The 26,355-nt window shown below is 40.7% G+C and overlaps 2 protein-coding genes across 2 annotated transcripts; both read left to right on the top strand.

The window, feature by feature from the left end:
* Positions 1–8,125: 8,125 nt before the first annotated feature.
* nr5a1b (nuclear receptor subfamily 5, group A, member 1b) lies at positions 8,126–13,232 on the top strand (the record flags this gene model as incomplete). Its single annotated transcript, XM_083982941.1, has 6 exons — positions 8,126–8,227; positions 8,983–9,124; positions 10,415–11,043; positions 11,525–11,644; positions 12,338–12,485; positions 12,976–13,232. The coding sequence occupies 6 exons, from the start codon at positions 8,126–8,128 to the stop codon at positions 13,230–13,232; spliced, it is 1,398 nt and encodes a 465-aa protein (XP_083839067.1).
* A 4,925-nt stretch (positions 13,233–18,157) lies between these two features.
* Positions 18,158–25,565, top strand: psmb7 (proteasome 20S subunit beta 7). Its single transcript, XM_083983806.1, has 8 exons — positions 18,158–18,271; positions 19,265–19,358; positions 20,575–20,672; positions 20,826–20,966; positions 22,361–22,476; positions 23,337–23,395; positions 23,496–23,647; positions 25,356–25,565. Exons 1-8 carry the CDS (start codon positions 18,210–18,212, stop codon positions 25,465–25,467), a joined length of 834 nt encoding a protein of 277 aa, XP_083839932.1. The 5' UTR covers positions 18,158–18,209; the 3' UTR covers positions 25,468–25,565.
* Positions 25,566–26,355: the final 790 nt, after the last annotated feature.

The following is a 26,355-nucleotide window of genomic DNA, read 5'->3' as shown; positions in this document are numbered from 1 at the left end:
AGACACCTCAATCCTAGTACAGCTGACTGACAGCATGAAAATACCTTGAACAGACAGAACAACAGAGCTCTCATTCACTTTTATAAGGGAAGAATCCTAATAAAACAACAACTTCTGTCTCTTCTTGAGAGATTTACCTGAAATATGAGCATGAACTTGAACTGCATTTCAGTGAACCAGTGAGCAGCGGTACTGTCCATTGGAAAGTTACCCACTTAAAGGGATACTTCACCCAAAATCGATAATTCACCTATTTTCTACTGGGTTTGGAGAACTTTCAGAGTCATCAAAACGCTTTAGGAGTTCCAGGGGGGGTTCGACTGGCAACGGATTTTCATATAATGGCGGTGGATAGAGTTCACTTTTGAATCGTCCAAAACACACACTATGAAACATCCAAATACCTCCATACTGCTCGTCTGTACTGACCCAAGTGTCCTGAAGCCGCCACCTGAAAAAGATGTCAGGCAAGCAGTATGGAGGTATTTGGATGTTTCATAGTGTGTGTTTTGGACGACTCAAAAGTGAGCTCTATCTGCCGCCATTATATGAAAATCCGGTGAGTAGAAAATTGGTGAATTATCGATTTTGGGTAAAATACCCCTTTAAGTCTATTTTGGTCCAAATTTAAGATGCTTGAATTTAAATGCATAGCCTACATTTTGTGTATTTTGTGTGTTTACCTCATTTTTCAAGGGAAAATACCTTCAACCCATTCCATTTCCCCAATTTTCTTTGCAGATTTCTTTGCAAAACAGTCAGATATTGACCCCTTGCACGTGACGTCACGTTCCACTCGCGGTAGCTGCGGACGCCATGATGGACGGCAAAAGAACAGTGAACGTCAATGTAATTGAATGGGCGCGTTATAGTTTTGTGACATACCGTGGTTGTAGGGTTTCCCCTCCTTTTCCACTGAGCTGGTTCCAGTGCTGGTTCGGAGCCAGAGCCTGACTAGCACCGGTTCTTTGCTTTTCCACCGCTTAAAAAACCGGATATTGGTTCTTAAAACTGGTCCCAAGCACCAACTCCTTGCTGGTCTAGAGCTAAGAACCGGGGGCTGGCCACTGGCAGCGGGGTTAGAGTTCTCAACGGGCCTGAAAATTACAACCCGAACCGACCCGACCCGCGGGTTATTAAGCCCGGACCCGACGGAGCCTGACACACCAGCATTCATTATCTGTCCGAACCCGGCCCGGCCCGAAAAAAAAAAAAAAAAAGCGGCGTGCTTTCTTTGCAGCGGGAGGACACAGCACTCGTCTTCTGCCTCACGTCATCTGGCCCCTCCGGTACCGGGCGGGACTTAACGTACTACTATAGGCTACACACTTGCCCTTTGATCAGCGGGCGCAATTGATTACATTTCCGCCGCGGGAACGGTGCGTCTTTGTGGAGATTTATCCACCAACCAGTGCGCGTGCTGTTGACGCACAGCTGTCAGCTGCAGGAGTAGGTACATGCCTATCGTCGGCATTTTCAGGCAGTGATGTTTCAGTGGTTCTGCCCACAGCAGCACAAGATGCAGAGTGGGATATAATTGCCTGAGACTCACACGTAAACAAACAACAATTTACACCATAAATGTGTTTTATGAGAGAGAAAGGAAGCCCGAGGTCCGACCCGACCCGAGTCACTTTCATATTTTTTCGACCCGAACCCGGCCCGAACCCACGGGTTCCGTCGGGTTTGTCGGGCTGGCCCGGCCCGTTGAGAACTCTAAGCGGGGTTACATGAGCAACAGGACCAGTGTGAAGATATACAGACACGTTATCGATGCCATTATAAGTTAGTTTATCTACAGTGTATAGTCGATGTAAACACAGTTGAAGCTAACTAGCTGAGCTACATGATGTGGCTAACAACAGCTAACCTATTAAACCTCCTATTAAACATAGCACTGTCACAACGTAGTTGGCGCCGGCGGACGGATCGCGGCGATTACAACGAAGACGGCTTCCTGTTTTCTTTTATTTTTCAGCCGGCTTTAATCAGAGAATGATCACTAATTATACAGACGTCGGGTCAGGTCTTCAACACCCACGGGTCGGACCAGGTTTTACTTTCCAGGTCTGTTAACTGTAGTTAGCAGCAAAGACAGCAGCAGCTGCTGTATGGGGAGTGTGGCACTGACTGACGTTATGGCTCCTCAGCAGTGGAAAAAGCACAGAAAACTGAGATATTCTACGGTGAATAACAAAAAAACAAACGGATTATTGCAACGGGTGTGTAGATATTCTATTTAAAATAAGTGATAATGCTGTAAGGTTGTAGTGTGAAGTGATCGAGCCACATTGTTGGACGGCACCCATACAGTCCATGGAGCAGTACATTATCACTGAGCACTTTCTGCCGTCCGTCATGGCGTCGCCTCTCGCGTAACGTTCTAATTGTGACGTAGCTGCAAGGGGTCAATAGCAATAAAAATTATATTCAACATGAAAAATATGACTAGTATGTCATATCATCTATCAAGTCACATCTTTTCTTCTTTTATAGATCGAATCTAAGAAGAAGTTCATTAGAAATCAAAACGATCCAACAATTTTATTGTCCAATTTGATTATTTGGGAAGTTCAGTCCTGGTCCTGGTCCTGGTCATGTTGTTAAGGAGTCCAGAGCCCATAGTACTGAATCTCTGTGAGGTCTGGTGTATAATTCTCGCTGTAGACAGGTAACATTGTGTACTGAGCCTGGATGCCTGAGACGATGCTCCTTCCAACGAGGGGCAAGACCTCCCAGATGTGCTGTCTCCATCCAGATGTCTTCTCCTCCTGAGCAGCAGAGTGCTCTGTGATGCAGGCCTGCACACATCTGACAATGGCCGCTTCCTCTCTGGGCTGCTCTGATAGGATGGCGCTCCTGAGTTTGCCCCTCCCACCGTACGTCCTCTCCAGGTCACTGAGGACGGTCTTGCAGATCTTCTTTACATCCTTGAGGTCCGGGCGGTAGTCAGGTCTCACAGTGAGTCCCTGCAGTGTCTGACGGACCAGCCGCTCAGTGTAGGTGACCGAATCCTTCCTCGTCCAGATGTCCACCACGCCGCTCTTGGTCAGCAGTGTCGCTACAACAATAGTGACACACGTGTGGGTCTCTGCACGCGTCTCAGACCTGGAGCAAGCAGACCCAGCTGAGTTCATGTTTTTCTCTGGGATTCCTGACTTTGGACTTTCCCTCTTGTCTCTGAGTCCTGGGTGTTTCTGTTGCCCTTGACTTCTTTACAGACAGAATCTCAGACCTCTCACTCACTATGAGACATTCTGAATTATATTGGTGTTTTGAATCAAATCACTTTTATGAAAACAATTGAGGTGCAGAATTCCAATAAAACAGCAGGAACACTTTGGCTTTCCCTCTGAACCTTTGTATTTGGGTCCCCTGTACGTTCTGACCTCTGATGCTGTTCACTACAATACGAGGCTCTGTGTTTCCTTCTGCAGAGCTGATAAAATTATATACTGTAGCAAAGAGAGACACCATCCCTCCTCGTCTCTGAGAGCAGCCCAAACTGTTTGGTGGGTTAAGAACTGTTATGCAAACTGCAGGCTGTCATTCACTGCAACTCCAGATGGATGGTTTAGGCCGGCCAAAGGCTTAGGGCCCCTGTGGCCACGAGGGCACTTGAAATGCCAAATAGGCTACAGCCCTATGAATTGTCTTAACACCAGTTGTCAATAGTGATAAAAAAAAATAATAATGATATTAATAATAATGTTAATGGTCTGGTGAGCTTTCCTAGTAGCTAGTTAGATTGTGTTATAAGCTCACTGTACCAATAGGACATAGCCTTAGCTACAGCCGTCCTGACTGAATGTGAATGAGCGGTGAAGACGCAGTCTGAGCAAGATCAGGTTTGACCACGTAACCCCAGATAGCTTTGACATCTATGTACTGTATTGTATGATTCACAGTTTTAGATTGTAGTTTTTCATTTGTGTGTAATTTTGGATGTAGGCCTACATTTCTGTGATGACTTCTAGTCCACCAATACATGTATGACTGATGACAGCCTATAGATGACATTCCCTGTGTCAGTGCCAGTGATGTTTTGTAGATCTGTAGGCTACATGGTTCTCTAACATAATAATTCAGTTTTATGTTTTGTCGTCACACCCTTATTGTTAGCTTGTTCCAAAATAGTAATTTATGTTTCAAATATTTTTTATATGAAGCAATGGAGTCATTCAGAATATACAGTACATTGGTTTCAGATTTTACAATAACACAAAGCTCATTACAGATGCAAAGAGGGAACTAAAGAATAATCTCGTAAAAAAAAAAAAAAAAAAGGAGAAAAAAAGGCCTTTCCCAACTGACCACCCCTCCCACCCTCCCAGTATTACTTGCAACACAACACAAAACACAGCAAATGCAGTTGCAACAAAAAAAGAACACAGAAAATGTCTAAATAGGCTATTAAAATGTGGTCCTTCCATCAGTCAAACGCCTCTGATGGTTTAGAGATGAACACAGAAAAAAAAATTGTAATTCACTTTTGATTGATTTTCAGCATAGAGAAAAAAATTATGCATCTGTACATGCCATACCAGCAGCCTGCATAATATCAAAACAGAGCTAAAATGTAACATCTCCAAAAAAACACACAAAAAAGAGGGAATCCAACAGAGACTGAACATTATACACCCACAACTACACATTCATGCATACATGTATACTGGATAGAATTAAAGGGATAGTTCAACATTTTGGCAAATTGGCCCATTGCCATAATCCCTATAGTTTTAGGAGTAGGTTCGTTACCTTTAATTGTCATGCAAGCTATTTTTAGAACGGCGGAGCAGAGCCGTGAGCTGCTCAGAGCTACGCTACGGAGGCTTAATCCCTATGGCAATGGGCCAGTTTGCCAAAATGTTGAACTACCCCTTTACAGGAAATGGTGCAGCCAATGATGTGTCAGGTTACAGCTGGATAAGAGCCCTATATTTTCATATATATATATATATATATATATATATATATATATATATATATATATATATATATATATATATATATATATATATATATATATATATATATATATATATATATATATATATATATATGTCTTACCTATCTATCAGCCTGTAACAAGCTTTTTATGGGAGGAAATCTTTGCCATTTTGTCAAACCACTCCCTCAAACCATACCCCACCGATATATCTCCTTTCGTTTTCCAACAACATCCTGCATCCAGTAATAAGTGCTGTTCTGCACCATGAGATCTGGTGGACATTTAGCCCTCTTCCCTTCGTTAGCTCACCAACAGACAAAGCAGCAGTTGTACCAGTGCAGAGGACATCACAGTAAATAATCTTTGACTTTAGAAAACCTATCCTGGGGCATGAATACAACAACAGGAAGAGAGTGTCACACAAAGCATCACATCCCCAACAAAGGTCAAAGTTTCTGATCACAGATATTTTCTAAAACAATATGTTTTCTGGTTAGTTTGTCTAGAGAAAAACAACAACAGAACATGTGTGATGCTCCAGTGAGATGCAGGCTGAAGCAACGAGCCGAGCGTCTTCCTGTCTCTGCCGAGTGAGACAGGAATACAGATGAGGAGATGTGCTCATTCCAAACAGGTGGAAATAGTTTATTGTTTATTAAAAGATGATTGGTTTGGGCTGTGTGCTCCGTATTTCTGTTTCCCTCAGTCATATGTGACACAATCCTACAGCAAGATTAAGTAGCTATTGAGTATTCCTTGGACTGAGCCAACCTCAGGAAACCAGGCCGTTGACTTGAACTCCAGTCACGGATGTGGCCGAACAGCTGCGCTTCACTGATGGACATTAAAACGTCATGATTAAATATTGCATCAGCATCGAAGCGTGTTGGTTACTCTCTGCTTACATCCCATGCTCAAACAAGAAGAGGAGATTACCCACTTTTGTCCGGAACCACTGCCAGTGAAGAAATCTTGGATACACTTTCTTCAAGAACTCTGGGCAGCCCGGCTACTGCGGCTCCTGCCAGAAGTGCCTGCAGTCACCCTGAGCTCCTGGATCCAGCAAAGCTGTCCTATATCCCAGCAGATGCTCTGACCGCCTGTGAACTCCATCCAGATCTGCAAGTTCTCAGCTTTCCTATCGGGTCCACTGGAAGGAGTAAAAAGTTCAAACATCTACAGCTACCTGATCTTCTTTGTATCTTCCCTCCTGCTGCTGCTGCTTTTATGAACCTCTTGGATGGTTGACTGTGAGTCAATGCCACCAAAGAGGTGTTTGTGTTGAAGCAATAGGAAGTTGTTGGTATTGTATAGTCAATGTTAGAGGATCAGATCCAATGCAGATAGTAAGATGCTTTACATATACCCACAGTCCGACCCCACATTACAGCATTTCCATTCATTCAGTGATTATTAAAGGTGACTGAATGCTGCTCGACAGTATACAGTGTACAGTATGTATGGTGGTGTGCAAAAGTTTGGGCACCCCTGGTCAAAATTTCTGTTCATGTGAGCAGTTCAGCAAGTGGAAGATAAAATGATCTCCAGTTATAGTACAATAAATTCAATATAAGCTCATATACAGAAGTGTCCAACACCACACACTGATCATGTTTTCACATGTGTTCTGTCTTTTATTACAGGCGTGTGTCCATATGTGTGTGTGTGTGTGTGTATGTGTGTTTCTACATACTGATCCCTCGAATTGTCCTTATTTATACTGATTGCTCACTGATTATGATCAGTAGTAGTAGTAGTGGTAGTAGTACTTTGAGTCTCAATAATATATCTTACAAAGGTTAAATGAGTGTCTGTGTGTGTGTATTGTAAATGTCACATATTGAAGAGTGGAAACAATGCATTTGGGTAAATAGAGAAATACCCATATTCTGGCACTGAGGATATTTTGAGGGTTAAAACTTGGTGTTAGGATCGCCACTGAGCTTGGACTATCATTATCATTATTTTGTAAGTCTGTGTTGAAGGTAACACGATTACAGGACCAGGGCAAGTCTTTATAATGTCAACACAGTGACTTTCAGAACAGCAGTAGGGAAAAGCACCTTTGCCTATAGTGGGGCTTTAGCATGGAACAGTCTCCCTGCATCAATTAAATTAATCAGCTCGAAACATAGATTTAAAGTAGCAGTGAAGAGGTGGTGGATGGATTGCTTAAAGCAGTAGAGTATTTCCTCCATCATCCTGCAACGTGCTTCCGAGTAACTTATGTGTGCACTTTTTCCTTAAGGTGTATTGCAAATGCACATAATCCTCGTTTTGTGTATTGTGTATTGCAAAGCTGTATTTAACATGTACTGTAAATGACTTATTAGTAGTAATTATTCCAATGTTAATGTTTTATCACCTAGCTTGGATTGTCTCAGAGGACCACAGTGGAAATAAGTCCTGGACTTTTCTGTGTTATCCTCGTCAGTTTTTTGTATTTCTTTTCTACTGACAAATAAATCAAATTTAAAAAAAACAGAGAGACTGTAATTAATGACAACAAATAAGAAAGAAAGAAAGAAAGAAAGAAAGAAAGAAAGAAAGAAAGAAAGAAAGAAAGAAAGAAAGAAAGAAAGAAAGAAAGTGTATGGACCAAGTCAAGTGTAGGCCTACTACACAATATAATCACAATGTCCCTGGCTGCATATTGTTCTTCTTCCTCTTTGTCTCTTTACTGTAATGTATGAAATAAAGACAAACAGCCCTAGACTGTTGTAGTGAATAATACATGAGCACTGTACAGCTGGACTGTCAGGCCCATTTGTTGTCTGATGCAACATCGCCACCTGCTGGTCATGAAAATGACTGTCCTTACGCTGGACTGGACATGAAGTCAGGTACAGGTGAGTCCAGTGATGATGAGTCATTGGCTGCAGCTTCAGATCAGACCAGAACCATGGAGATGGAGATGTCCCTCCTCCACAGGATGAGGACATGAGACCAGGGGGCTATGGTAACGGCACGTCACAGTTTCAGGTCAACTCTGTATCAAAGCAACTCCTCTCAGGACTCAGGTGATTCAACAGGTGAGAGTGCATCACCCAGAGCGGCTGATTTAACTTCACCTTCATCATCTGAGGAGTGTGAATTTTTGTTTTTTATTTGAAACAGTTTTAATGAGTTTTAAAAAGTTTCAATTTGTTCTTTTTCTCACGTGAGTTTTCCAGAATGCAGTTCAGACATGATGTGGATTTGGAGGAGCCGTGTCCGGTCTGTGGTGATAAAGTCTCTGGATACCACTACGGTCTGCTCACCTGTGAGAGCTGCAAGGTAGACGTTCTCCTCACTCTGCTTTATCTAAACTCCTCTGACGCGCTGAGCTGTTATTATGGGATTTGTAAGTTGAATTTGCTCTCACTGTATCTACAGTGTTAGCATTATGTGCACATGATGAGGTCCCATTAAAGGGATGCCACTTCTCTAATTGTTAACATAAATATACAACTGTTAAACAGAATGCAAACAGTATATGTAATGGTATATATTTGTATCAAAGTAGCTAATGTCTTTTAATGTCTAATGTCTTATAGGACTTAGTGCCACAGGGTTACATCCATAGAGGCTCAAATAAACAATATGACAGGCAGAAGGAATGGGAACAGAGTAAAGAGAACAGTTTTTGTACACAGCTCTGAAACCTTTCAAAAAATGTTGTTATGACAGAATTGTCTGCTATTTATAGCCTATTTAAAAATAAAACAAATTTAAAAAATCAATCATGTTTAACCAACATGTATTTAAGATATTGCCACAGGAAGACATCTGGGTCTGTGGACTAGACTTCTTCAGGCTCTAAAATAAAGTTAAGAGATGTTTGCTGTTTCTGGACTTAAAGCCCATACCATTTAGTTTGTTCTGATGTCAGAGTGGTTTAGTAATTTTGCTGTCAGGCGTCTGTGTGTGTCAGAAACCATACAAGACATCACACTGGAGGTGTACTGTGTTCTGTTCCCACGCTGTGCTGGGATGAGACCGAGTGAAGACTGTGACAGCAGTATAGCCTTCCTCTTCTTCGTCCGTCTCAGGGGTTTTTCAAGAGGACGGTGCAGAACAACAAGAGGTACGTCTGTGCAGAGAACCAGGAGTGCAGGATCGACAAAGCTCAGAGGAAGCGTTGTCCATTCTGCAGGTTTCAGAAGTGTCTTCACGTCGGCATGAGACTGGAAGGTGAGGATGACACCTTATATCTGCATTATTGACTTGATATGACTGAATTCACGTTGTTTGGTGTGAACATTAACTGAAACTCCTCACCTGAACTCACCTGCAGGAGTTTATACACTGCTCTGCTGCCACATGATTGGCTGAGTAATTACAGTAATAATCAGATGCACAGGTGTTCCTAATGAAGTGATTAGACAGCGTGTAGCCACTGTTATCACCTGATTCAGATCTAGCAGCAGTATTGGAGGCAACACACAGATATGCAGTGGGAAAAAAAGGGCACACAGCGTGTCCTCACCACTGAAGAGGGCACTTGAGTGTGTGTTTTGGCTCCCAAAAGGGAACACTGTAGATATGAGACTTGCAAAAAATACATTTATTACATGCAATATCACTTGTTTCTCAAGTGTGTGGAGTGAGGACATGGTGTGATGCCTATTGGTTAGCAAACCAAACAGAGAGAGGAGGCCGAGGAGGAGGCAGCACATCAGTCAGAGAGAGATGGTGCCCCCCACCCCCATTGGAAAAGTATGCATTATTGTAACGTCTCTATAGAATGTAATATATATATATAAAATATAAAATAACAAAAAGTCCAGTCTGTTTGATTTATCTGCCTCAAGTCATGTCATGTGATCAAGTCCCTCTGCTACTTACATTACACAGTTCAAACTAAAGATAAGAAATGTGGTCTAAGTTAGTCATAAAGTTATTTGGGTGATCAGACTACCTCACTAAAACTGAAGACTGAAGCTCTAAACCATTGGTTCCCAACCTGGGGTCTGGGCCCCCCTCAGGGGGGCGTCAGAGATTTCAGGGGGTCCACAGAGCTTTGTCTGTTCTGAGGTTGTGAGGTTAATATATTATTTGTGCATATTGACATTTTAAAATCCCAATAACACACCCAATTGGATGATTAAAATCAAAGACAAGGAAGAAAAACCTACAACCTCCCTGCTTATAGGGACATGATAACAATTATGACACAACAAAGGAAAATGGACAGAAAGATAAAATAAAATAAAACAAAATAAGATGGAACAAAATAGAATAAAAATAATCAGATTAATAATTCAGAATGGATTCAAAATGTATATGGGGTAATTACATGTCCATGGCAGGGCTCCACCTCTTATCAACTGTTTATTTTTGTAAATAAAAGCTTGTATCACATTATTCTTTTGATGCATCTGTGCAGACAGGGGTTGTGGATGGGGTGGGGTGGTGGGGTTGGGGTTTCAAGGAAAAAAGGTTGGGAACCACTGCTCTAAACAAACCATCTGCTCCCCTCAGCTGTCCGTGCAGATCGGATGCGAGGAGGCAGAAACACCTTCGGCCCTATGTACAAGCGTGACCGCGCCCTGAAGCAGCAGAGAAAGGCTCTGATACAAGCAGGCGGGTTCAGGCTGGAGAGCAGCCCAGCTCTGGTCTACTCCACCGACCACAGAGACTTCACCCTCATCAGTGGCCTCCAGCCAGACTCCGTGCTTCACAGCGTCCCTCTGCCCACAGCGCAGAGCGAATGCATCAGCTACCACCCTCCGTCACTGTGTCCACTGCTGCCCTCCACTTCGCCTGTTGCCTCCCAGTACCACAGCATCGCCCTCTCACACTGGACACTCAAGTCCAAGCACAGCAGCAGCTGTTACAGTCCACCAGGCTCTGCTGCAGGAATCCACCCCGGCTCAGACAAGCTGCTCTCCAGCTCTCCACGGGGTCCCAGGATGCCTCAGCTGGTGACGGAGTTCCTGCTCTGTGATCCAGACGAGCTGCGACTGCAGACCAAGATCCACGCTCTTCTCCAGCAAACATGGGAAGAGGGGAACCCCAGCACCTTCAGCCTGATCTGCCTCATGGCTGACCAGACGCTGCTCTCCATCGTGGAGTGGGCTCGCACATCCATCTTCTTCAAACAGTTTAAAGTAAGATCTGATCTGCTGGTTTTGTTTATATTGACATTAAAGGGGACCTATTATGGAAATATCACTTTTTGAAGGCTCTTTAACATATATTTAGGTGTTTGTCTTCCCTCCCGGCCTTAAAATTGTGAGAATTTACAAAATAATCTGTAATTTTCAGGCTCCCTATAGGTTGAAATCCAGGTGGTTTTACGAGCTGTTCCCTCAGTTGTCTTCCAGTGATGTAACTGCTGTAGTTTTAGAGTTTGCATAGTACCACCCCTACCTGGTACCAGTAGAAGGGGTGGGGCGGGGCAGTGGGCTGTTTTGAATGGATGAAAAAAGTGCTGGGATCCTTGGGGAATTTTGACCGAAGCACAGACATGTCTGTGTCCAGGAACTATTTTAATTTGTGGAAAAGGGGCAAAAAATTATGTCTCCTTAAAAAGATACACATTGAGTCTTATAAATCCTGTATTTATCAGTGCTTTCCTTTTGTTCCAAGGTGAGTGACCAGATGAAGCTACTGCACAGCTGCTGGTGTGAACTGTTGATCCTGGACGTCATTTCCAGACAGGTGCTGCACGGCAGAGAAGGTGTTCTGCTCCTGGTCACGGGGCAGGAGGTGAGCTCATCGCCCTGTCACACAGAACTCCTCAGTCATGAGGACCAGAGCAAGAGATGGATAGATACTCCATTTAAAGTGGCACATTATGAGGGGCAGGAATGGTCTATCCCAGCGTTTTTCAACCTTGGGGTTGGGACCCCACGTGGGGTCGCCTGGAATTCAAATGGGGTCGCCTGAAATGTCTAGTAATTGATTTAAAAAAATTACTGATAAAAATGTTTTTTAACTAATTATTCTTTTTAGAATTATGATTAAAAGCACCACACACAAACTTGAGTAACTGTATTCGATACTTTGACTTTCTCAAATATAAATCGAGTTCCATTAAAATGCAGCATATAAAAATATCTGAGCTGGCACAACTTGATTGGCGGCCGTTGTCAAAATGGGGTCACAAGCCAAAAAAGGTTGGGAACCACTGGTCTATCCACATTGTAGACAAGACATGGACCACCAACTGGTGTGATAGATGCTGTTCAGATACAGGAAATCCTAATTTGTTGTCACCATAAAAAACAACTGTGAGTGTGGGTGTAATCCTCCGACACTTACCTGATACAACAATTCCGGGTTGAAATGAGCTGATGTACCGATTTATCACCTGACACAGTAAACATTTTACATGAATATGGGAGTTATACGGAGCATTTTTGACATTTATGATGTCTGTATGTTTCTTCTTTGGTTCAGGTGCTCCTGTCAGACATAGCCTCTCATGCTGGTCCTGCCTTGTCCAGCCTGGTCCAGAGAGGACAGAAGCTGGTTGAGAGGCTCCGTGTCCTACAGGTGGACTGTCAAGAGTTTGCCTGTATCAAGTTCCTCATCCTTTTTAACCCAGGTTAGTGACAGCTCGTGTTTTTGTTTTTTGTATGCAGCAGCAGAACGGTTCTTTCAAAAAGGTCTTGTTCCACACAGGTTTTTGTCAGAGTACCTTTCTTTCTGTGTCTTTTTTTTCTTGTATGCTCTTAATTGATAGTCAGAGAGAGACAGGAAATGGGGAGGCAGAGAGGGGGAATGACATGCAGTAAAGGGCCACTAGGGGATCCGGGCTGCAGCGAGGACTGTTAGCCTGTGTATGGGGCGCCTGCTCAACCCCAGCTATGACAATAAGAGTCCATTTTCAGATTAAGACCCTTTTAATTTTTAATTCTAAGACCTGTAGCTACCTGAAACTGGACCAAAGGGACCTGGGTCAAGCTATAGTTATAATTTTCTGAGTCAATACAGAGTTATCAAATTATCTTATGTGCCTTGACAATTTTCCAGTTCTATGTCAAAAGATTTGACAACCTCTCGTATATTCACTGATTGTAGTTTATTTTTTCCAGATGTGAGAGACCTTGAAGAGCATCAGCTGGTGGAGAGCATGCAGGAGCAGGCTGAGGGAGCCCTGCTGGAGTACACACTGTGCAGCTCCTCCTCTCAGCACCACGGACGCTTCACCCATCTGCTGCTGTGTCTCTCTGAGCTGCGTTCCCTCAGCAGCCTTGCTGAAGACTACCTGTACTGCAGACACCTCAGTGATGAAGTGCCCCGCAACAACCTGCTGACTGAGATGCTCCACGCCAAGCACAGCTGGGCCTGAAGACTCAGACACTCTGTCATCTGTTGTACTTTTTATTAAGATGTAATATTTTCTAACACATATTTTTCTGTGCTTTAAGAATGAAGTTTGTCCATATAGTAAATATTGATTAGTGCAAGTGCAAATTTGTTCACAAGTTGCTTATCTCATGGTTATATTCTCTTTAGACATACTGCTGTGTTCATGCTATGTTCATCCCACATGTACCGGTATCGCTCGTTTAGAATCACACTTATGACATTCGGGACAAAAACGTCCCCTATAAACAACTGCTCTAAAAATGTATCAGATAAATATTTTTTTCAAATTTTTTTTTACAAATCTTTCAGTCAACTTCTGTTCTTTCCAAAAATACTAAATATTGTATGTTCTTTTTGGTTTTTAATATTTTTATTAGCTATTGAATGAAGCGTGCGCTGGATTTTTGAAAAAAATGACCTAAAATTGCTGATTTTCAATATAAAAAATGATTGGAGGTGAACGATTTTTTACGTGGTATCAGACCCTTGGATATGTCAAAGATTAGTAACAAAACTGATTTTGATGCATTATTAGTTTTTTTGTAGGTTCAGTTTTTCCAAAAGAATCACACTTGTAACATTCGTGGACGTTTTTGTCCCATTGACTTCCATTAAAACCACATTTTTTGATTGCAGGGCTATAACAGCATAAAAACATGCATTCTGCAATCTCAGTGGCTTCTTTTCTTCAGAAGAGGTCAAATTTGAAGATTTTACTGTCCATCACCAAATGGCGCCATTTACCTAGTAACCAGGCCTATGGAAACAGAGCATATATTTCTAGGCTTTTTCAATGGGATTTTACATAGAGGATATGGATTTGTTCAGTTCTGGGTGTGTGTGCGCGTACAAACACACACACACACACCCACACGTGTCTGCATGAGCGTGTGGGTGTGTGTGTGTGTTTGTACGCACACACACACCCAGTACTGAACAAATCCATATCCTCTATGTAAAATCACATTGAAAAAGCCTAGAAATATATGCTCTGTTTCCATAGGCCTGGTTACTAGGTAAATGGCGCCATCTGGTGATGGACAGTAAAATCTTCAAATTTGACCTCTTCTGAAGAGGAGAAGCCACTGAGATTGCAAATTTTGTATTTATTTTTTTACTTTTACAGCCCTGCAACTCCCTGCGATGAAAAATGTGGTTTCAATGGAAGTCAATGGCCTCTAGGGGGTGCAATTTTGGAAAAACTGAACCTACAAAAAAACTAATAATGCATCAAAATCAGTTTTGTTACTAATCTTTGACATATCCAAGGGTCTGATATCACGTAAAAAATCGTTCACCTCCGATCATTTTTTATAGTGAAAATCAGCAATTTTCGGTCAGTTTTTTTCAAAAATCCAGCGCACGCTTCATTCAATAGCTAATAAAAATATTAAAAACCAAAAAGAACATACAATATTTAGTATTTTTGGAAAGAACAGAAGTTGACTGAAAAATGTGTAAAAAAAAATTTGAAAAAAATATTTATCTGACACATTTTTAGAGCAGTTGTTTATAGAGGACGTTTTTGACCTCGAATGTCATAAGTGTGATTATTTTGGCAACTTTTGAAATATTGACCTTAGAAAAAAATTTCAAACAAATTTTGGAACGTTACAAAAAAAAAAGCTTATTAGGAAAGAATCATGCCATTTCAAGTCATACAGTGAAAGTTATGGCCAAGAAACTAGTAAAAAATGCCCCTAGTGGACGTTTTTGTCCCCGAATGTAACAAGAGGGATAATTATACACAATTGATATCTTGTTATTTTTCCACCTTCATTTAAAGCACAGTACAGACTTTTATTTAGTGTTGATTTTGGCGGCCCCGAAAGCAGTGGTGTTTTGCCGGAATGAAGACTGCATTTCCCACTGTCTATGAAGATGTTTGTCTGGCCGGCGCGTGTGATTTGTTTTGGAAACGTCGGAAAGAAGATGGGACTTGCTTTTTTTTTTTTTTTAGCAGCGTAATGTACAGGGCCGTTGCTAGGAATTCTGGGCCCCCTTAAAGAATACTAAAGTGGGCCCCTACCCCCTAACTTTTCCAGTTTTTTTTCTTAGACTATGTAGGCCTATGTCTACTACTTTGTTTTGAATAATTGCTAATGCAGCATTACTATGAGTAAGCCTGTGAATATTCTCATTTGTCCAGGTCATAGTTATCTCAAGGAAATTTAAATTGAATGCAACTGGACTTGGTTAAAAACAAATAACCAAGTCCAGTTGCATTCGATTTAAATTACCTTGAGACATTACTATGAGTAGTTAATCAGGGTCTTATGCAGAATAAATCAGTCATACAAACATTGTACTACTGGGGTTTTTTGTGGGCCCCACTGGGCGCTGGGCCCCTAGAATTATCATCACCTTTCTCCCCTATACAACGGCCCTGGTAATGTATCTATTCGTATCGTTTCGTCAGTGGTCCGACCCGACCATGCCTTCCAGAGGTATAAAATTAGACTACTTAGAAATAGCGTATCTTCACACTGATGGACTCATTTGCTGTTGTAGGTAACAGAGACACATCAGCAGAAACCAGAGACTTTTGTGTATCTAGTTAAAAGCTCCGTACAGGGGCTTTAATTTTAAATAAGTGTAAGAATGGTGTGAGTTACTGCCCATAAAGCAGAGGTTAAATGGGGAAGTTTTGAAGAGTACAGGGTTAGGGTTAAGTCATATCATGTTATGTGATAGCTACGGTTGTTTACAACAGTTAGTTCCAAACAAGTAATTTGATTGGACAAGAGACATTCCATGAGTGCTTCCTATCGGGGATAAGCACCTTGGCACGACACCGGCACTTATTTTTTTCCACTTAAAGCACTGTTGATAACAGAATTGTTGACATTTTGACAATTTTTTAAAAATCTGCCTTGACAGCTGCTGTCACCACGGTGACTGGTTTGGTCCATTTAGATTGATATATTCCCTTTACTGCAGCAGTGTTACATTATTAGATCATATTACACGGTGTACTTTTATCTCCAAGCCTCATGTGGTATTTCTGAGACTGCATCCACTGTAGTTACCTTCGATTAAAGATTCATGGGCTGAACCAGTGTCTGTAGGGAGCACATCTTCGTTCGTAACTTGTTGACCATTCCTCAACCCCTAACCCTGTTACATCAATAGGGTTAGCCCACAAAATCAAGGTTCATAGTGGATTAACTTTCAGTCCACCCTTGCATCTGGTGACACAAGTCCTGGTGGAGGCTCTGGGAACTGAGGACAGACTGGTTCACATCAGCTGAACTTAGGTTTTTGGAAAACAACCATATACCTGCTGTTAAACATGATGCTTATTATTCATCACTGAATGGAACATTAAGGTGGAGGATGACAGGAAACAAAAGGCACTTCCTGCAGGTTAAAGTCAGAGCATTAAACCTTTGTTATCAGTTGCCGTGATCCACCGATTACACCTTCAACCACCTGTTTTCTCCACGCTGCTTTAATAAAAGGCTTAATCAACATAATGCACTTGTCTTGTTTTGTGGAGGCACCCTATCTGATCTTGTCCACATCACCGGAGCCCATTTCCTACCCGACCTTGACATCCAGCTGGCACCAAGCTGGCATCCGTTCAAGGACGAAAACATCATGACTAAAAAACACAGTGTTGCAGACACACAACTAAATCTTCACAGTAAAGTTACAGTATAGAAGTTGAAACATATGACAGCCCTGCACTCCCAACAAGTCATCTCCCTGTCAGCTATTTAGAAAATGGCTTCATTAACATTTGCTTTTATGCAAGCAAGTTAAGGCACATAAAGTGTGTTACATAATTGCGATGTGATTAATTATGAACTTGAAGTTGCACTTGTGCCAGTTTCCTGAAGATTATCTGAGTAGCCTAATCTTGGTTCAAAATTCAAATCAGCACTGTCATTGTATTTTCCAGAACATGCAGAATATTGTTGATGTCCACAGCTCATTAGCTGTCTGTTCATGTTTTTAAAATCTAATTTTATTTCATCATTAAAAGTTTTGCTTAATAATCAACATATAGGTAAAATGGGTTGGATTGTGTTTTTGTTATAGGCTACATACTAAGTGTGCATCCTCTGCTCTTTATGTTTCTGCTGCCAACTCATGTAATCCACCTGGTCTGCTAAGGTTTACATCACATCTATTTCAATGTGACATTGTTTTTGTTTCATCAAGTTCAGCTTTTTGCAGAACAAAATCAAAATATATTTTTGGTCAATAAGGTGAAAGTTTCATTTAAAATTATTTATCAGTGTTAAACAGTTAGATCTCTTGTCTGTTACTGACATTAGCCACGCCTTCTCATACTGGGATAGTGGGATAGTCCATCTGCTTTGGAGTGTATACAGAGCTTTTTACAGTCTATGATACAGAGTCACACAGAATCACATAATATGGAAGTAAAGGCATTTATTACAATAAAACAAAACAAAAAACAAGACAGTGAGATTGTACTACTGTTTTAATGTTTTTTATTTTTTTTTCATATCTGTCCCATAAATAGGCTATGAATTAAATTATGTAGATGTATAATAGTACTACTAATAATAATAATACCATAATAATAAGAACAATAATAATACTTGTTATTATTATTATTGTTATTTATGATAATAATGATAGCCTATAATAATATTATTATTATCATTAGGCCTATTATTGTTAATAGTAGTAGTAGTAGCCTAGTAGTAGAAGCTAGTAGTAGGCTATTATAGCCTACATCGAAATGATCTTATCTTTAAAGATATTTATCATTATCAACCAAATCATTGTCTATTTATCTCTTCGTGTCGCTGGATGATGCTCAGACAAATGGAGGATAAATAGTCGCTAGGGGCGACCTATGGGGGCGACAGCGGCCCAGAACCGGACCGGACAGTGGGAGCAGAAACCCACCCGCCATAAAACGAATGAAGAAGAAGTTACTTCCTCAACTTCCGGGAAACAAAACTCTTCATTCACCAAGATGGCGACGCTGACAGTGAGCCGGCCTCCCGTCGGGGGTTTCAGTTTCGAAAACTGCAAGAGGTGAGTGCGTTTAAATGAATGAAAGTGAGAGCAGATTGACTGCAGCGTTTACTTTAATCCGCTCGTATCGTTTTTATCCAGACGTTTAGAGCAACGGACGTGTTTAAATCGCCTTTGCTAGCGATGCTAGCTGATGTTGACTTGGCTCCCGTACAATGACTCAGGCGTTTTCTCTCACACCGTTAAGAGACACTGGTTTCTAATGTTTTAACGTTATAGTTATAAACACGTTTTGTTCCAGAGCTGTTATAACATAAGTGTTTAGTATCGAAGCGAATCGTGTAATTTATATACGTATCATAGTTCATGTTGTGTAACCATAAATAACATGAGGCTCCGCTCAGCCCGCTACCTATAGAAACCGTACAGTCCTCCGATCAGTTTATTGTCATTCATTCAACATGTTCAAAACATGAACAAAATATGATACTCAGGTTCAGTAGCGTAAAGGATATTATTTTTTTAAATGTTAAATACATTCTATAATTATAATAAATAATCGGACACAGTTAAATCAAGCAGCGAGTTGTCAGTGTAAAATGCAGAGGACAGGCTCAAGGCTTTACCATAAGCCTCACAGCCTCGTGAAAAAATAACACTGGAAATTGGGAAATAACGAAATCAAGTGCAAATTCAAGTGCTAAAAACCTAGTGGAGTCAGTGTGGCATCCTGGAACATGAGCACATGTATGAATAATAATAATAATAATAATCCACATTAAATGTAGTTCTGAGTGGGACATGTTGATATGGTCCAAAGGTTTTCATGGCGAAACCTAAAGTGAGACTTCACTGTGTAAATTAGAAACTTAAAACACCGAGGTGCTGTAAAACTGTTGACTGGTGGTGTAGGTTTCTGATGATGGTTTCATTTACTCTGTTTTGACAGCCATGGTCTGACTGCAGGGAGATTTCTCTTGTGTGTCAAATTTCTGTGTCTGTTTTTAATAGTCATTCACTGTTTTTCTTTTTTGTTAATTTTTCCGAAAATAGAAATCAACTTCTGGAAGGTGAAGTTAACAAAGTGGGATGCAGTTTACCTGCTGCTCGTAAAACAGGGACCACAATCTGTGGTCTTGTCTTCAAGGTGAGTGACAGAAACATGTTGTGTACTATTTCATACACTGATTTAAATCTAGAACTTACTCCCCAAACACTTTGAACTAACTATTAGCATAAGAGAATTCAAATTGTTAGTGAAAAACATCTCTTATGGAATAAATGTAGTAAAGATACAGAATAATATTATTCAGTAAGTAATATTGACTACGAAGTAATAAATATAGATATAGATTACTTTAATATATATAATATCTTAAAATAAATGGATATTAAATATAAGGATATAGAATGAAATTATAAAATAGAATGATGTAAAATGTATGAATTGGTCAGATTTTGCAGCATTGTTGTATATAAATTAGGGCTGGGCAATATAGAAAAAAAAGCATATTTCGATATTGATAATTATAAAGAAAAAAAAATAGTGCGGCCAGGCTGTTTTATGCTATTGCTTAATGACCTACTTTTAATGAAGAACACATACACTGAATTCAAATTGAACTCTTTATTCAACCACCTTTTTACTGAAAATTGTAAAAAGAAAAAAAAAAAAGAAAGAAATCAACTGAAGTGACCTGACTGACGTCAGTAAATAGATATAACGAATAGACTGAAATGACCCGACACCAGAAAATCTGATAAATAAATATTTAAATAATCTCTTGATGAAAATAAATAAAACAAATAAATAAATCCTGTATTTCCTCAATAAAAGCCTGGTAAAAAAAAACTGAATGATGAGCTTGGTGCTGTGTAAAAATATATGGAAGGATTTAGAAATAAAGAGAGAGGGGGCAGGAGCTGTGTTTTTCTATCAAACTTTTTATTGACCCGTTTTTTTTTCTATCGCACCACGCGTCTGTCGATCAATATTGTTATTGAATTATCGCCCAGGCCTAATATAAATGTTATCTCTTTTTTATGTATTTTATATATATATTTTGTTTGTTTTTTGTTTCCTTATTCTTAATGCCAACTCTTCAAGTTTGCTTTTAATTTTCCGTTGTGATGTACCGTTATTATGTCAGGAAGAATAGCTGCAGCTTTGCTCCAGCTAATGGGAGCCAAATAAAACAATTAAACAATAGTTCATTGATACACAGGATGACATTTTGAGCTTGTTAAGTGATGTTCACAAAGAATTCCAGTGTGTTTTACCTTTTAAATCAACGTATGTAAATTAAGAGCAAGTCAAGTCAGTTGATGAGTAGAAATGATTTGTGTCTGATGTCTCTGTGAAGGATGGCGTTGTCCTGGGAGCAGACACCAGAGCCACTGAGGGCATGGTGGTTGCAGACAAGAACTGTTCCAAGATCCACTTCATCTCCCCCAACATTTAGTGAGTGACATGTCTCAATGCGCTAAACAGTCATTATTCGTGGAAAAATATGTTTCTGAATGATCTGATCCGGCAAATGGTGACCAGAATATTTGTTGTATTCTTTTGTGTTTTATAACTAACAGTCTGTTGTGTAATTGTGTGTGTGTCCAGCTGTTGTGGGGCAGGAACAGCTGCAGATACAGAGATGACCACTCAGATCATTTCCTCCAACCTGGAACTGCACGCTCTCTCCACTGGCAGGACACCACGCGTGGCCACGGCTAACCGCATGCTCAAACAGATGCTATTCAGGTACGCTGCTCACACCGCGTCACTGTGTAACATGGTCTGGTTCAGTTAATGGGAAATAACTGGATTAATAGAAACAAATCGCATCTCCCCAAATAGTGACCAGGGCCTTTATTTACCTGTTTATACATTAACAACCATATGCAGCAACAAGCTCGTTGTTCAGTAGCTCATTTTCATCTTCCTCTTAAGCTCATGGATGCAAACAGCGCGCCGAAAAGCGAAACTCGCTTTTTTCATGACCAATTAGGTGACTTGTGTGACTCGTTCAGATCCGAAGAGTTTTTGTTTTTGGGGGGGAAGGGGGGGGGTCTCAGCGTCTCAGCTGGGGTCAGTAAAATGTTTTTCTAACAGGCTGACAGTGACAATCACGTGAAACTGAGGCGAACTCATTCATGGTTGTCTCTGATTATACTGATAACAGCCTACCTCCAATGTAGACGCGCGACGCGCTCGTTACCCAAAGCGGCGCGTATCCGCGTGCAGTCGACGGCGACGCCGTTTTTTCCCCCCGTGCATGTCCATGGAGCTGTGCACCGCGGACATGCACGGTTCCCTACATACGTTGCTGTGTCAGGCAGGTGTTTCCACGGAGCTCTGCCCCGTTTCAGAGGTGAAGGAAGCCCTAAGTGGAAAGATGTCGCCTCCGCGATGTAGAATGTGTTCAATTAAAGTGAAACTAACACATTATATAGGCCTATATGTCCATTACACACTGAATGACACATCACATGTCTTTATTTATTCAGTTTATTTTAAAAGTAATAATTATGACTAACATTCAGTGAAGACCTAAAATTCAGTATCCAAAATTGATATATTGCAAAGGATTTTATTTATTTTTTTTAAGCATTTTTAATATAGAAATGTTGGCCTTCTGAAAACTATGTCCATCTACAGTATATGCACTCAATACTTGGTTGGGTTGAACTACTGGAAATTGACTTTTCCATTATATTGTAATGTCATTATTTGTTAATGGTGAGCCCCCCCCCCCCCCCCCCCCCACGCCAGACAATTCCTCTCTTTTTTGGTCCTGACCCGTTTGCATCCCTGGTAAATAGCTCACTGACTGACTTGATGATCTGACGGTGGGACAGCCGCCAACCCTCCCAGAGTTTATTTGTTTTTGTAAACGAGACCCCCAGCTGTTATAAGAGACCCAGTTCTTCATTGAATTCCTGCTTGTACTTGAGGAAATACAGTCTGTCAGTTGTGGTTCATGGAAGTGAAATAATTACCTGTTTAAATCAAGATGCTTAATCACAGTGATGCAACAATGACATCATTAATTAATTTAAACTGACAGATAGATGGACTGTTTGGTTTTGGCAGTCAAAGGTTATGAAGTATCTAATGTCTGTACATGTGACTGTAAAATGATTGTGTGTGTGTAGGTATCAGGGCTACATCGGAGCTGCTCTGGTCCTGGGTGGAGTGGACTGTAATGGACCTCACCTTTACAGCATCTACCCTCATGGCTCCACTGACAAGCTGCCCTACGTCACCATGGGTCAGTCTCTAACACATGGAACAGTGTTTCATCAGCTATGATGAGAAACGTGATCCTGAGTTTTTAAGGCCGATGGTGAAACAGGTCTTTAAAGGGATAGTTCAGCTTTGCATCACCGGTGCATCACGCTGCACCGAGACACAGGCAGTACACTGATGTCAATCGGCGTATTCTCGCCATCTACGAGAAGTCCTGTCTCAAAATAATGCACCAGTTTAAGAGTTACTATGCATCAGCTGGTCGGAAAAAAATATATATCTGGAACTAACCAACTCACTCAGTACTCCTCCACACAGGTAGGCTTCACTCTAGTCGACAAGTTGTGACCTGCACATTCGCTACGCTATGAAATAATAATGTAGCTTTACCAGATGGAGTTGTTTTCAAGGTAAATGCGTAGTTGGAACTACATTCCAGACACGGCTGCTGGGTGGAGTGACTTAAAAACGCAAGTAGTTCTGAGTATTTGCTTCATGTGTTGTAATGTTACATAATTGTATCGTGGTGAATGTGCAGGTCACAACTTGTCCACAAGAGCGTTTTGGAGTTGGAGTGTTTTTAGTTTGATGAGGGAAACGCGAAAGTACCGTACACCTCTGTTGCGTTAGCTGAGCAGCTCGCGTCTCTGCCCCGCCGATTAAAGGTAATGAACCTGCTCCTAAGACTATAGGGATTATGGCAATAGGCAAATTTGCCAAAATGTTGAGCTATCCCTTTAAATATGGCATACTTGATGTCAAGGGTGTGGCTAATAACTCAGAGTTGAGAATTGGAGTCTATAGTCTCTAGTCCTTGTGCTGTTCTCTGGGCTGAAAACATGAACAAAATGAGCTGACTGATGAAGGTTTTCTCCTCTGAAGGTTCTGGCTCCCTGGCTGCCATGGCTGTGTTTGAGGACCGCTACAAGCCTGACATGGGGGTGAGTCCACAGCTCACACAACTCATATTAAATACCACAGACTGTCCTGTGAAGTGCCTCGTGATCGCAGACTGACCACTCGTCTCTCTTCCTGTCAAAGGAGGACGACGCCAAGCGGCTGGTGCGCGACGCCATCGCCGCAGGTATCTTCAACGACCTGGGCTCCGGCAGCAACATCGACCTGTGTGTCATCTCCAAGGGTAAAGTGGACTACATCCGGCCCCACGACGAGGCCAACAAGAAGGGGGTCAGGTGAGGACCACACCACTGAGGATTCTTGTACTTTGATATCATCCGCATGAGAAGTTGAGATGTGTTTGACGTTTGACTCGGGGGAAGCTGAGGTGTTGAGTACTGTAGCTGTCCCACTAATAAATCTGACAGCAGAGTGATATACAGCAACGGTTCTCAAAGTGGTTCCAGGGATCCCTGGAGGTTAAAGGGGGACCCCAACTTTTCTTGAAATTTTACCACTTTTTCTTGAATTTCTAAAGTTTTTTTTACCACTTCCTTTTTTATTCTTTTTTTTTTAAAGACATTTTACCACTTTTTCTAGATTTTTTTTAAAACTTTTTTTTATTTTTACTTTTTTTTTTAGACATTTTACCAGTCTCTTCTAGAATTTGTTTTTGTTTTAAAACTTTTTTTTTGAGAAATTTTACCACTTTTTTCTAGAATTTTTTAAAAACATTTTTTAAGAAATTGTACCAGTTTTTCCAGAAATCTCTCTACAATATTAACAAAAATTCACACCATTGGCCCTAATTTGAACGTACATTCACTAAAAAAGTAACATTCTTCAGTCTCAGAACAGATATTTGCGTATTTCTGGTGTTTGCTTCAAAATGTTGTCCAATGGGGGTCCGTGGTCTAGTTTGTATGAATAAAAAGGTCCTTGATGGAAAAAAGTTTGAGAACCACTGATACAGCAGCACGTCTATAGATCACATTAGTACATTACAGGGCAGAAGGAAATGAACCCCGCTCAGGCTGCTGTGGCGCCACGATTCATCCTGTTACCACTTCAATGAGTTTAGAAACATTATTTTAAGGTTAAAAAAAACTGCATAGTGTTGCTTTAAAAGTGAAGTGAAATGATCTAGATGACAGATCCATCCACATCTAAATATTTTCAATACTGTACTCGTTTGATTTTTATCCCAAATAAAGAGCTAATCTAATCTGTATTCCAGTTTTGCCAAGATCAATTGTCTAAGCTTTTGAAAACAGCAGACTTAGTTTTATCATGATTTAGCAGTGAGTTCCTCTTAAAAAGCATCAACATTAGGCTATTAAATTGTCAACAGTCATATATATGGGATCTGCCCAGAAAAATGAACCCGTGCCATCTGCACAGAAATGAACATAGAGTTTCAGTTATCATGGCTTTTTTTTTTTTGACTGAAACACACACACACACCACCCCAGATTTCCCTCCTCAGTCTTTTTGAACCCAGACTTCAGGATTTGTTAAACCTACTTCCTGGAACACACTCCTTCATGAATGACTCATTTCACAGTGATTGCCCAATGAACCAACAGCAGACGTTGACACCTGCACAGTGTTTTCTCCACCTCTGCTATAACAGAATGCATTTACACAGCATGTGTCATCATTGACTACACTCATTAACTGGACTCATTAACTTACCGGTGACTTGTTGTCTTGTTGCTGGTTCTGTTTTAAAGAGCGATTGAGCTTGATGCCATGCAGCTGTGAGTACAGATGTTGAGTGTTCTGGTGCCGCCGCTTCTCACTCATTTGAACTGAATACTAACCAACCTTTTTTTTTTTTTTAGTCACTTGAGTAGTTTGACTTTCCATAAGTTTAGTGTGATGTAGACTGGCGTGCTGTGCTGTGCTGTGCTGATGCTAACATCTGGAAAAATTGGCTCAATCTAGCACTTCTTTGCTGTTATTGATTTTCATTACTCCATTTGTCTCTTTCCTCTCATGTAGAACCGGTGACTACAAGTACAAACGAGGAACCACCGGTGTGCTGACGAAGGCGGTGACCCCCCTCAACCTGGAGGTGGTGGATGAAAATGTACAGACGATGGATACGTCTTAAATAACTTTGTCTCTCTATGTAACGCACCACTTGTCAGAGTTCCTAGTGCAAATGGTTCCCTTTTCCATGATTTACAATAAAAAACGTGTTTGAGTTGGTTCATGTTTTGTTCTTGTTTCTTTCAGTTGTTGGACAACAAATAAAACAGCTGAGTCACTTTTAACAGGGTGACTGATGAGAAGCTGCTCGTTTTATAAGTGTGTTTCATCTGAATAGAATTTCTAGCAAAGGCAGATGTCAAGCTGGAAGATGACAGGGTGACCTGGGGTCCTTTAAAAGTCTTAAATATAAATTTACTAATAAAAAACTTTAAAAAGTATTAAATTGTCTTAAATTCAAGATTGTTTAAGTCTTAAATATTGCTGCCTTCAAATAGACTTTGTGAACTCCTATTAATATTATTCATATCACCATGGTAATTTCTGGTATGCGCTGAATGAACACTATTTTTGCGTTTTTCACTAATTTTAACCCAATAAATATAATTTAGAGAATGGTATTTTTGTTTTTTCACATCAATAACTACATAAAAACTATTTTCATTTTACCTTACTTACTGTTCATTTTGGACTGACATCAATGCCTTTAATTGGAAAAAAGTATATCATGACTTTTGGTGTGTATTTCCATGGCAGGTTTGGGCTTAAATTTGGTTTAAAACTGTAAAAAACAAAAACAAAAAAGGTCTTTGTTAAATACTGTATATGCCAAAGTGCAGCTTTAATGCCTCATTAAAATCCTTAATTTGTTTTGCTGAATTTATTCTTCTTCACTGGGTCTAATACTCCATGATAAACCTTTATTCTAACAGAACATTGATAAAACTTTTACAATGCAATTAGAGTTTAGTCCAGAGCCATGGTTTCATTTTAAAAACAAGAACAGGAA

Source organism: Trachurus trachurus (genome assembly GCF_905171665.1).
Source record: "Trachurus trachurus genome assembly, chromosome: 12".
In the NCBI taxonomy this organism is placed as follows: Eukaryota; Metazoa; Chordata; class Actinopteri; order Carangiformes; family Carangidae; genus Trachurus; species Trachurus trachurus.
Note: the sequence above shows the minus strand (reverse complement) of the source record. Positions and strands in the feature narration are given on the sequence as shown.

Coding starts and splice junctions, on each gene's coding strand:
- psmb7 (XM_083983806.1), top strand. CDS start 18,210: ATGGCGACGCTGACAGTGAGCCGGCCTCCCGTCGGGGGTTTCAGTTTC. Junction 22,477..23,336: donor GCTGCCCTACGTCACCATGG/GTCAGTCTCTAA, acceptor TCTCCTCTGAAG/GTTCTGGCTCCCTGGCTGCC. Junction 23,396..23,495: donor GCTACAAGCCTGACATGGGG/GTGAGTCCACAG, acceptor TTCCTGTCAAAG/GAGGACGACGCCAAGCGGCT.